Source organism: Monodelphis domestica, chromosome 7 (assembly GCF_027887165.1).
Source record: "Monodelphis domestica isolate mMonDom1 chromosome 7, mMonDom1.pri, whole genome shotgun sequence".
NCBI lineage: Eukaryota > Metazoa > Chordata > Mammalia > Didelphimorphia > Didelphidae > Monodelphis > Monodelphis domestica.
Genome location: NC_077233.1, coordinates 288,803,043 through 288,816,332, shown reverse-complemented (window position 1 = coordinate 288,816,332; position 13,290 = coordinate 288,803,043). Strand labels below are relative to the sequence as shown.

The 13,290-nt window shown below is 46.4% G+C and overlaps 1 protein-coding gene across 6 annotated transcripts in view; it reads right to left on the bottom strand.

Moving 5' to 3' along the window:
* Positions 1-13,290, bottom strand: part of SNCAIP (synuclein alpha interacting protein) — a 222,024-nt gene that overhangs the window by 9,569 nt on the left and 199,165 nt on the right. For 5 of the 6 annotated variants that reach the window (XM_007497827.3, XM_056804502.1, XM_016423743.2 and 2 more), the window contains 2 exons: positions 8,410-8,502; positions 6,985-8,047 (listed from right to left, as the gene is read on the bottom strand). In XM_007497827.3, the coding sequence (XP_007497889.2) occupies positions 6,985-8,047; positions 8,410-8,502 (1,156 nt within the window). The remainder of the gene's footprint in view (positions 1-6,984; positions 8,048-8,409; positions 8,503-13,290) is intronic. The other variant, XM_007497829.3, reaches the window with a different exon arrangement.

Here is a 13,290-nt window from a genome sequence, read left to right as displayed (position 1 = left end):
GGGTCTTGACTATTGGAATGTGAACCCCATTGGCATGGGAGGTTCCTCCTCCTACCTTCTTAAGATTACTTTAGGACAGAAACCCTTTGCTGAACAATGGAAAGGACTTTGACCTATGCTTAAGCATAGAACAGGAATTTCTTTGAGTCATGATTGATTTTAGAATTGATACAATGGAGATGCTTGGAATCAATCTCCACCCTATTCAGTCCTAACAGGATTGAGTAAGGGCTGCAGCCTAGATCAAAATTTAATTATTCCAATCTCTACCCTACTCAGGTTAACAGGATTTAGAAAGGGCTGTAGCAAAGGAGCAAAGATTTAATTATTTGAAAATATGACCTTCAACAGACATGTGCAAAGCCTCTGGGAGGTCCTGGGTTAAGCTAGAGCCTCCATTGGCACAGGGAAATTGATGGACAGTGATTGGTAGATGTGAGGACTGAGGGGAGGCAACTTGGATGGTTTCCTTAAAGATCAGGGGGGGGCTGAAGACTCGGGGGGTTGAGAAGTTGGTCGGTGTGGTTGGAGAGGTGCTCTGAGAAGCTTGCTCTGAAGGAAGCTGAAGGTGGGGGCCTCTGAAACTGTTTCTCCATTTTGGTCACGTGAGTAATAGGGACTGATCTCTTTTCTTTGCCCCAGCTATCTAAGGGCTTGGGCCTTTTGGCCCAGCCTAAACAGAAGGGATATTTAAGCCCTATTCCCTTCTCTCCCTTTTTCTTTCTCTCTATCTCTAATTCCTTTCTTCCTCCTATTGTAATTAAACTCCATAAAAGATTAACTGCTGACTTGAGTTTTCATTTAGGAATTACATAGCTGAATTCCTTGGCGACCTTAAATTAATATATATCAGTCTTTTAAAGTGATTTCCTTGTAACACAGTGAACTCTTGAAAATGTTTTATACAAGCCAAGAGGTGAAGGAAGAGATTTTCTCAACTAACTACTGTGTGCAAACATTTTTTTTAAATTATAAAGCTTGTATTTCTAGAATATGCAGTTTAGTTAGGTTTCAAGGTGATTTATTTTTTGAATTTTTATATGTAGTAACTTCAACTATCTGACACAAAATGTGCAAATATCAGTAAACTGAAATTCTGACTACATGTGGCTGAAATTTTCAGAATTTTTAGTGCATTTTTCAAGTCATTTGTCATCCCTTTTGTAGTAGTTTCAGTTTAATAACAAATTGGTACAAGTTTTTTTTTTTTAAGAAATGTATTATTTTTTTTCAACTGTTGTCAGATTTTCTTTGCGAACTGAAGCAACTAGAGTCAACAGTTCATAATTCTTGGCACAAAATTACTGTTGTACTAATAACAAAGAAATGATATACGGACCGTATTTTTAAAGCAGACAAGAAATTGAGCATTTTGTATGTCATTGCTGTTTCCATGACTGAGAACTATAGCAAAGAATCTACTGTAAAAAGCCCGAGAAAGGGGATGAAATTGAAGGATTGTAACTGCTGCCACTTTTTAATACACCGGAGGATTTGGATAGTGACAATAGAACCTCAGTTCCTCTCAAATAGCAAGGACAGAAAATAACCTATAAAGATGCATTGCATTCGCTGATTGGAATTTCGTTTGGCGTAACACTTTGGTCTTTAGTTTTATCAAAAATGCTTACTGTAAGAACATGCGGGGGTGGTTTAAACCCACTTGCTATTTGCTTGTGCTACTGATTTTAAAAAGCTTTTGTCAATTAGAAGAAAAAGCAAGTGGCCATTGTGAATCCTTGTGTATGGACTGACAAATGTCCTTATTGTAAAATTGTGAGTTTGATTGTTTACCTTTTTCCTTAACTAAATGCCTGCAGAAAAATACTTTTAGAATAGATTATTGGTGGAATGGAAAATACCAAACATTTTCATCATGACATCCCTTTCTTTTTTATCAAGAGGTGACGGACAGATATTGGACACCCAGATCAAATTGCTCCTGAGTTAAAAAGCAAAACAAAAACAAAGTCAAGATAAGGTGAAGGATGATCTAGAAGTAGAGGGAGTCATTTCCTGGAAATAACTTTTAAGGGAATATTTTATGATTGTAGGAGAAAACTTCTGCACCAGCAGATAGTTTATTATATTGTTATATATGTGGAATAAAGCTATAAAATAATAATTAAAAATGTAGTCGACAGACTTGAATTAAGAACCTAAAAAGTGCCCCAATGTGGGACATGAGAAGTGGGATAGACCTCTAGCATCAGCTTTTCTTTTCTTATCTTCTGGGGCTAAATATTAAGGGGAAAAGACATAAAATGGAGATGCCGGGCAGGAGTTCCATTAATTGGATCTCAATTAAGGATTCATTGTGCTTCAATATTAAAAAATAATACACGAATCACTGACAATTTAAAGCTACTGGCAAAGCAAAGACAAGCTTGTTCAGTGAGATCAGGGCCATCTTTGGGGAATGATACGTCTTCTGAAACATGCCAGGGAGCATATTTCAGCTGTGCCTTCATTTCAGTCTTTTCCCTGATCCTCCCCAAACCACTACGATTTTATCCACTTTTTTATTGAACTTTCCCGACAATAAATGTTCAGCGTGTGAAGAAAGCGTACTACTCTCATGTGTATCAGTAGAGAATTTCCTGACACCCTCAAATAAATCCTCACTCCTTTTTTGAAATTACTGTTGATCAGACGTTGAAATCTATGAATAATACTGGAGAGTGCAAGCCTTCCCTCAGATACATAATTTCCAGTGGGCTTAATTTCTTGGCAGGAAAACCAACTGCACGGATGCCCGCTGCTTACTGAAAATGGCTTTGAAGATACTATGCAATTATCTGCTTGGTTCCGACCTGAGGGATTTGCGATGGTTAAAAAAGCCCTGAGTCTGGTACTGAAACCAAGTCTTCAAAAGAGAAAGAAACCTACTGTCCAAGGTTTGATGCTAAACTCTTTATTGGTGGAGTTTACTGTAATGTGGTACAGGTCAAAGACTGACTTCTCCTGTTTTAAATCAATGTTTCACTGGCATTTGAAGAAAAAGGTAATTACCAACATTCCTCTCCAATTGTAATAATAAAAAACCAACGTATTCTTTTAAAAAACAAAGCAAAAAAGATTTATCTGCTCCTTGTAAAAGTCATTCTCTGCAATGGAAACTTACTGTGGCTATTCGGTTGTAAAGTGGAATCGAATTCCAAAGAGTAAAGAGGATGTTTTCCCTCTTCTCAAGCTGTGAGCAATTTAGAAAAAATAAATAGTAAACAAAACCCTCCTCATGGACTTGACATTCCTTTTCACTGCATTTTCACTGTCCTTTTAAGTCAATATCTGTTTCTTCTTTTAACAGAGACGTTCTCGGGAACATCAAGTCCAAGTCGTGTCCCCTTTGGCACGGGGTCCCCCACCAATCATTTCTCCTCAGGCCAACGTGAGCATTTCCACTAGAATGGGCACAGAGGAGACCTAATTGAACTACGACTTCTAGGGGAAGCCAAGTCTAGACCTGGTTTTCCTCCAGGCTCCCTCCTCCCATCACAGAGTGTGGTCATCTCCAACTACCTCTCCTTTGCTATTTTGTACAGCACGCATTTTCACTAAGCCACGAGAACAGTTACATGTCTTGGCCTGGCTTTCAAAGTCCCCAGGGCTGTGTTTTTATATTCAGAAAACTAAGCAGCCATTTTAGTCATCGTCTGAGGCTGCTAAACTGAGGCACGTGGCCAGGCGAAGGGAAGTGGATATCTCTGCCTGCTGCCTTGAGGCAGGTGTGAAATGAATTAATCGTTTCATTTATTCTTTCTCAATTCCTCACTCTGGCTGAAAGGCCTTTGAAAAAGCTCCAGTTCATCCTGGAACACGACGCTTTCTCTATCCTGGATGGCCATGCTCTCTCCCTTTCCTTCTGTGGATTCGAAGAACAAGCCTGGGAAACACTCCTGTTGTTGTTCAAGATCCCCTCATAAGACTAGCTCTGCCTTCTCTAGCCCTTCCAACTAGGGAGATGGGAAAACCATTGCTCCAACTGTCTAAGTAAAAGTTTTAGGAAGCTTAAAGGCTGAAATACATCCCCTAAGGATCAGGAGTCCAGATGGGGGCTGAGGAACCATGCAGTGTGGACAGTCTGGGAAATGCGTTATCTCCTTCCCTTACTGTTCGCATCTCCCCTCATTTCTGTTAGCATAGAGAATCTGGGCTTTTTGCCAAGGAGTTGGAACCACAGTGAATGATTTCTGGCTTTCCAGCCACCAGGAGGTGACAGAGTCACAATGGACAAAGGTATCAACAGCTCCCTTTGCTCCAAACAGATTGCTGGAAAGGGAATCTCCCATTTTGTGAGAATACGTGCATTTGATTACAAACGATGTTTATGGGGCATTTCTCTGGGATAAACAAACGTCTCACCCAAAGCAGGCCATTCATAAGAGTTTCTTGGTTGATTGAATGAATGTGGCTGTCTCCAGCTTTCGCCAACCAATAAACGTTTTTCACATCCCCTACTATGTGCCAGGCACTGCGCCAAGTATCGGGCATGCTAACACAGTCAAAAGACAGTCCTGCCCTCAAAGCACGTACAATCTAACGGGGGAGACGCCAGGCAAATACAGACAAAGCAAATGATATATAGGTGAAGTGGAACATTATCAATAGAAGGAAGGCACGAGAATGAAGAGGGGATTTCAAGGAAGCCAGAGAGATGGAGCCGTCAGAACGTGCAGACAGAAGAACGCGCGCTAAGAGGTGGAGGGTCTTGCTCCTGGCACAGCCAGGGCGTCAGGGTCACTCTATCACAGAGCACAAGAAGGAAGGCGGGCTTCATTGTCTAGAAAGTGAGAGGACTCGGACGTCTCTCCAGCACTCAAGGTTCATGATTTGGTTGTTAATCTTAATGCATTTAGCAAGAGAAGGCAGACTGTGGGGTGAAAAGAGGGCTCGTCTTCGAGCTAGGAAGACGCCGAGTCCTCCCTCTGACATGCATTCTGGCTGTTGGACCCTGAGTAACTCAATCAGCCCAAGGAAGTGTGTAAGTCAATGAGAAAGCTGAAGATCTGTACTGGTGGAGGGCGTTTCTCTACAATTATGAAATCAATGATCTGGAAGAGAAAATGGGAAAAAGCTATCCTAGCCAAGGCGTTGTGGCTCTCGACAGCATCATGGAGAGGAGGAGCCCGTCCAGTCCTTAACTGGCAACCACAGAAACAGCGTCTCTTTTGAAGGCCCTGATTCGGACGAGGATGACCTACTGCGTGCGCGACAGGAAATTTAATTTCCATGCTCGCCTGGCCCTGACTTTCACCAGACCATGAGGGTTCTGCCCAAAGCAGCCGAGCCACAGATGATCTCGAAATGAGGTTCAATGATTCGCCGCCCCGATCGAGGCTCCACCGGCAGCTCCCCATTTGTTAGGGGGTCTGATAGGGTTGGCTGTGGATCATTCTCGGGCACCAGCCACCGAACCAATGAGAGGGAAGATGGCTCGGGAGAGCTCGTGGAACGCGACATTCAGGAAAAGGCAGGCGAGCGCGTTCTGGGGTGCCCGTACCATGCATGGTTAGGCGGGGGCTCTTCAAGCAGCGAGTTAGAGGAAAGGTTGGTGCAGCGGCTGCGAGTCCCCTAGAGAAGCACAACGTCACGGTCAGTGGGGCATGCGGCCATCCCAGGCATGGTCTGAGCACGACCCACAGAGCTGGAAGGCCAGGGGGCACGGGCTTCCCTCGGGACCCAGGAGCCTTTGGGGGTGGCTGTCTGCTACCACAGGACACAGACCTCCAAATGGTTGGGGTAAATCACGTTGGCAAGGTCTCGGGTTTGGAGGCAACACTTACGAACAGGCAACGGTCTGTGGGGTCGTTTCAGGGAATGTTATTATTCCATACAAATGATCACCCAACAACAACCCCGTGGCCATGGGGATGCCCCAGGAGGTACAAACGTACCCCGGAGAGAGGTTTCAGCTCATGGGCTCCTTATCTAGAAAAAGAGCCAATCAATGCAACCTACTGCTGCAAACAAACTTAGCAGTCCTCAGGCTTCAAGGATCGTTTGAAAAGCGAACCTCTCGCTATTCGGGGTCTGACAGGGGGCTTGATTGGGACTCTGATGTCCTGCTTCTTCTGTTGTCTGATCTCCCTCTCGGAACCCCAGTCACTCCTCTTTTCTACATGGGACATCTCCATCCCCATCAGCACTTCCACCGAATCTGGGCAGGAACCCAAAAGAAGAGGCGACACTAACTGGCGCTGCTAATGTAGGCAGCTCTTGGTACCCAGGTTTTCCCATGAAGTTGGAGACTGGCTGCAGTGATGCATTCTGAAGGTATTTTATAAATATGTAGTTACACGATAATACATACAAAATAAACCACAATTAAATGAATGTGACAAACAGCATTAATCATTGTCAATTTCTCGGTAGTATCTAGGTATATTGACAAGGATTAATCGTTGTCGATTTCTTGGTAAATATCTAGGTATATTTATGGGGATTAGTTGTTGTCGATTTCTCGGTAAATATCTAGGCACAGTGACAGGGACGTCCATTTATCTCTTTATTACTGTAAGAGGCACGCCCCAGTTTAGAGAGCAACTCTTTCAGGAACTGGATTTCTGCTATGTCCTCACGGCCTGGGCTTAAGGGACAACGGGGCACGTCAGGGCGGAAGAGCGCTGATGGCCCTTAAGCTACACGGTTCATGATGTCAGGGATGGGTCTATCTACATTTTGTCTCTTTTGTCCCACTGCTCTGAACCCAGCGGGCGCTCGACAAATGCAGATGTGGGAGACCTTCTTGGGAAGGAAGCTCCTCCCTTGCCTGGACTGAAGTTCATGTCGGGGCGTTTGCTTTTCCTCTCAGAACATTTGCTTAAGAAGCTAAGAAGAGCATGAACTCTCAACGCGATCTTTCTGTGCGCTCACCTTGTGCCAAACTCTCTAAGGCTCCCTTACTTAGCACAAGAGCACCCACCCTCCATCGCTCCATGAGAAACATTAAAGCGTAAAAGAGGTTTTGCGTAGAGCACTCACTGCCTTGCTCTTGCCTTTGCTAGCAGAGCCGACGGCGCTCCCCTTGGCATCGGCAGCTCTCCTCCCCAGTGAGGTGAAGGGCAGAGTCGACGAGGTCCTGGGCTGCTGGGCTGCCTGGCAGTTGTTGTTGTTGTTCTGGTTGCCGCTCAGGGTCTCCATGATGGACCGGAAGGTCCCAAAAGGCCTTTTCAGCTGGTCACTCGGCTCGCTGTTTGGGGGAAGGCGCGGCGGGGCCCTGACCCGCTCCTTGTCCTTCTCCGCACCGAGCTCGAGCTCCGTTTGCTCCACCTGCACCACCGGCTCCTCAAAGGTGACTCGGAGTTTCAAGTTGGGGGCAGTTCGGCGCTTGGAAGAGGGAGACTTGAGGGCGCTTTTAGGGCTCGTGGCCGCCTTCGTTGCAGCAGCACCGTCCGGAGCAGCGGGCGGGAAGTCTCCGGGCGGCTGGCCCTGAGGCGTGCTCCCGGGCGCCGGGCACTGGCTCTCCAAGTCCAGGTCGCTGCTTTCCGAAGTAGGAGAAGGGCTGTGGCCATCCGCAGACTTGGAAGCCCGGATGCTAAAAGGGAACCTGCGCCCCGCGGCCAGCGTGTGCTTCTTGATCATCAAGTGGAGGCTCTCGGCGCTCTCCACGCTCTCCACGATGGGCTGCGGCCTTGGCTTGTCCGTCCTTCTCACGGGAGTGTTCTTGAGATCCTCCGAATTGTTGGAATCCGTGTCAGACTCGCTCAGCGATCTCTGCATTAGCTGCCTCAGCCGGGCGAGCTTCAGCTCCCTCTTCTCGGGGGGCATCTTTTTCACACTCCTCGAGGATGCCTGAGCATCCTGGAATTCTAAGGACAACTTTTCCTGGGTGCAGACATTCTCCGAAATTTCCTTCCCCAATAGCTGGCGCAGGATTTTATCCGAGTCGTCATCCTTTGCCTTGAATTTGGTCCGGCTGGAGGCCGCGAGGCTCCCGAGCACCTGAATGCCATCTTGGGCGCCGGGCTTACTCTTTGCTGGACACAGTTCATCCGCATCAGCCGAGTTCCACAGTGATTTACCAGAAGCGGGAGAAGACGGAGAACTAGAGGAAAGGCAAAAGAACAAAGAGGTGTGACGTTTGTTGTGAATGACGGGAGGTAATGGGCAAAGGGGTGCTTCAAACGTTGCCAAGAGAGCCTTGTTGGACTACGAGCTCTCAATCTGACCCTTCATTATGGAGAATGGAGAGAATGAATAAATATTGTTTTCACAACCCAAGACTGGACTAACGTGAGACAAGCTTTGGAACCGGAGGCTGGTACCTCCAAATACGGTTTGCGTTCTTCTTTAGGAGACGGGTCTTCCCTACTCTAAATTTTTAAGGAAGAAAAGGACAAAAAGGAGACGAGGGATTGAAAACCAAATGCTGGTAAGAATTCCAAGTAACAACGTTCCCCCTATTACCTGGGGGAAGAAAGGAGGGCCTTTCCCTCGGACCTCTGGGCTTCCAACAGCTGCTGGAGTTGGTTCTGCAAGGTGACGCGTTCCATGGTCTGCCTGAAATTTTAAAAAGAGAGCTGTTCAAAACCTTTCCTCTATGGTACTGGAGAGTATCCACTGAAGGAAAACATGGCGTCGGATTGTATTATTTCCTGCCTTGACAAAAAGCACATCAGAAACTCCCTTCAAGGTAAAAAACACAAGAAAGTCCCTCATGAATAGAATTCAAACCAATCTGTGAAGAGTTTTCTCCCTTCATATGAACTCACCTAAAATATGTCTTAAACTAAATGAACCACATCCATTAATGTCGACTGATGACCCACGAGTGTGAGGAGTGAAAGTGGTCCAAACGGTCCAAAGGAAGCGGCAAACAGATCACACCAAGGAATTGCAGCTTCTAGGAGGCGCCTTGCATTCTGGGACCAAGATCTGAAGACTTGGCATTGCTTGTTTCTGTCCCCCATTTCTAGCATCGAGTCCTCCTCATTATCCAGTCACCACCTCTTTGGCCACGGTCCCCTGGTCTCCCAGTGATCCTCTCCAGCTGCTAGAACAGCTCTGCGCGTTCCCCACCCTAACCTTTTGGGTGGTGACTCTAACCTTCCTCAGGCCAGCTTTCTGCAGGCGACAATAACAAGCATGTCAAGAGTTCCTTATTGACTATCCAGAAGAGCTCCAGCCCCTTCCTCTGGCATGAAAGACCCTTCACAGTTTGGCATCCATCTGATTTGGTCTCACGCTGCTTTCCAGGCGTGTATTTGAGGACAGAGTCAAGCTGGACTATTTGGCCCCGAGCTCTGCTTCTATTGGCCCCCACGACCTATCCATGCACCCTGGAAAGAGCCACTCAGATGTCACCTTCTGTGGGTGGCCTTTCCCTGGTTATTAGTGACCCTTCCTCCCTTGTTTCTTACACGGAAATCTGCACATCGGTCACGCACTTACAGAATGATTCTCTGTAGATTTCTCTTCTGGACGGTACATTCTTTTTTTTTTTTAACCCTCACCTTCCATCTTAGAATCAATCCTATATATTGTCAGGGCTAGGCAATGGGGTGAAGGGACTTGCCCAGGGTCACACAGCTAGGAGTTCACATTTGAACCTGGAACATCTCCTCTCTGGGTCTCTCCATCCACTGAGCCACCCAGCTGCCCCCTAGACCATATATTCAATGAGGACAGCATTATTTAATATGTAGAGCCTACTCTGAAATGGCTTTCCTAATGCTGGCAGGATGGGGTAGGTGGCTACAATGTCTTCTGTCAGTCCATGGAGGTCCTCAAGTGCTGAAAAAGGATTTCCTAGTATTATGACTCCTAGGCCCCCACCGGTGTGCTTCCTCATTCATTATCTGTTGATAATCCAGGGGAAGTGATTCAGGATGAGAGGGCGCCCATGGTAATGAGGTGCCTCCTGGCTCCTGATTCCGAGATGTCCCTTCCTCTCATTCAGAGTTCCTGAAGTTCTCTTTAGGTACGGTAGCTTTCCATGTTTTTTTTAAAACAAAACAAAACCTTCTTTGACATTCACCTAACTGTAATAGTTGGGTTGGAGACCACCCTACAGTCCTTGGGGCATTTGTTCTTCCCGGGGCAGCCTAGCTTTGCTTTTCCCAGCGAAGTCTGGAGGTTCCTTTGCTTAGTGGCTCTAGGTGCTCTCAGCTCCGGAGGCAGATGCCGATTCCAGTGGCCATGGCTCCAGGAACACGGCGAGGCCAACGCGAGGAGTAGACACTTCCTGGCTCTCGGACATCCTGGTGTGCTCCTTTCCTAAAAAGGCTGGGGACAGAGAAGTGACAGAGGATTCCTGTCCTTTACCAGCTCCCCAGACCTTTCAGCTCATGGACATGGCCAGACACCCTGTTCTGGGAGGTTTTGCATCTGTTTTCTGTTTGATAGAAGACCCCCATGGTAGGAAGGAGTTTTCTCAAACAATCTAGACACACCTACCGTACAGGATCATCCCATTCTTCTCCATTCTCATCCACTCGTCTTTGGTTTAATTAGGATAATTACTTTCAGTTGGAAGGGGGAGTGTGTCTTGTTCACACCTAGCCGATCCCTCGGTTTGATCGGGGACATCGCTGGTCCCCACTCTCGAACTCTAACAAAAGAGGCGCATTTACTATGCTCATCAAACTGAAGGTTACTCTTCTCATTTCAGAGATGCAGAAACAGGCTCTGCCAGGGTCCAGGTGGGAAGAGCCCCGGATTTGGAATCAGATAATCCAGATTCACATTCCCCATCTGGAACACGAGGAGTCTGACCTGGAGGATCTTCCAGGGCTCTTCTGGGGTTGTGTGTGTGTGTGTGTGTGTGTGTGTGTGTGTGTGTGTGTGTGTGTATGAGGCCTTCTGAAGGCCTTAGAATTAGCACAGGATACCGAGGCAGGAATCCATGCCTTCCGATTCACACCCACTGTTTCCTACGCTGCTTCCCATGACCACGGCTCCTTCTCTGGGGAAGAACGTCCTTTCTCACTCTCCAGAGGACTAACCACAGAGCCTGTCTTTTCTGAGACGGCTTTTCCCTCTGCTCTAGAGCCAGTATAGATGAGCGCTGAGGACGAGTTAGCTGAGGGCGCCAGGAGAATTCACCCACAAGCAAACCCCACAGCCATGTTCTTCTTCTCCAGAGGTGGCGAGTCTGAGTCTGCCTCAGGAATGAAGGACAGGACGCAGATGGTCTCCTTCTCCTTTTCTCTCCTTCATTTGGTCAAGCCCATCGGATGTTAGAACTGACCAATAGCATAACCTCACTGGTGACCGAAAGGACAAAAGGTCGGAGAAAACTTCGCTGGGGGAGAAGGTGTGCTCGTGCTCGCTCGCTCCAGATTCCTTCTCTGTTGCCGAGTGCTGAGAGACAAGAGGCTGGCCAGGAGAAATGCATGAGGAAGGGATGCAGGAGCTCCATGTCTGTTTTCAAAGGCTTTATTAGGCAGCTCCCGGGGAGTCGTGACTGAAAGAAGTCGTCAGTGTTACTGTGTTAAGTCTAACTAGAGTCATGCTGGCTAAACGTTAGAAGGAACACCAGTCCCTAACTCTCCCACCTGAAAAAGAACACAAAAAAGGACTAATCTAATTAATTACAAATGGCCAAAAGACAATTTTTGATGGAAAGAGCTCTGTGCTTATGCAGGCAAGTTTTGGGCAAAATGATCACTTTCGTTTGTTCTTCATTCTTGTTCCTCAGAACCGGAGCCCCAACTCTGGTCACCGCAGGCTCTGAGCACATGGCAAACCAGATACTTCATGACCTAGACACTCCGTAGTTTTGTTCCCAGGATGTACCCCACTGACGGAGAGGGTGCATTTGTGTTTTCAAACCCGACTTGACTTTTTGTTCATGTTACATGACTCCCAAGCCCACCCAGATATTGGCCCCCCATCTTTTCCCTTCTGTCCCTTTTATCTTAATCAGCTCCTACTCCATCCAGTTTCCTCACCAAGTACAGTTATCCTTAAGTGTAAGCTTCCCTGTCAACTGTCAGGGACTCTAGTAAGAGGATATTGTTGATCTCTTGCCCATTGGAAATCTGCTCTGTACCAAGTGGAAGTGGGTCCACTCACAACTGAGACTCCCTGTGCTCCTCAGGGACCGGATCCTGACCCTTTCATTGTATTCAAACCTATGCTGTGAACAGGAGGTCCCCGGCCTATCCCCAAATTGATTTATGAGGTGAATGTTTAAATAGGCTTAATTGAGTGGAGGGGGGCAGCCAGCAGAAAAAGAATCACCACTTCTCGCTCCTCTCTAGCTCCTCTCTAGTTCCTTCCCCTAGTCTGGACTTCCATCATCCCTTTTATGGGCAAAGTGGGAATTCCATCTCTCCCTGAGCCTTCCCCACATGCCCGGTTATTTATGAGTCGGTGGGAACTAAAGGAAAGAGACAGCCAACGAGAGCATCCATGCAACAGACGAAGAACAAAACAAGGCTGCAGGGACTAAGCTAGGCTCCTTCAGAGGCATCCTTGAAGTCATTTCAGGTTTCTCAAACCTGATTAGAGTACACAGTAATCAAACGATTTATCTAGAGAAAGCTCTGGGGTCATCCCAGAGCCTCTTATTGATCTAGCATAACAATGGCTCCATTCACTTAAGTACTTTTATTAAACTCTTCTCACCCACAAGATCTGAGGGGAATCGAAAGATGGCAGCCTACTGGGTACAAATCTAGTTTAGCCTGGGGCCACTGACAAAAGTGGAATTTAGGCCATTTGCAAAAAAAAAAAAAAGTTGAAGAAGACATTCCTGAATACATTAGGGGTGAATCAAGTTTCTGGGTCAGGTACTCTGAGGATCAATTTAAAGGAGACATGGAAGAGAAATTGTTGCTCTAAAGCTGATTTTCTTTGCCCATCTGGCTACTGAGAGGGGATGAATTTGTCTATGTATTTGCCAAGTGGCCTTGGGCATGGAATTCTACAAGCACTACTCTCCTGATTCAACTCCCACTTCTGTGAGCACTCCTTTTGGTTTTCTTTGACAACGTATAATCTTCCTTCTTTCTCCTTAAGGGGAGTGTGCCCAATGTTCTGTCTGCCCTTCCTCTCCTTCTTGGTGATCTCTAGCCACTCTCCTAACTTCAAATATCTCTGCTATGCAGATGATTTCCAAAGTGCCCCATTTTCCAGTTCTAAGAGTCTATAGTTTGTCCTGAATATGAGCTAAGTTGGACAAACTCTTTGGGTGTAATTTATCAGATCATCCAGCTAAAATGTATTACTTGCTAAATTGGTATTTTCTTCTTATTTGAACTTGTTGCACATAAAATTACTTGTATGAAGAAGAAGAATGACTGAACGTGGAAAAGATCTGTGATTTGCAGTATAGGAACTCGT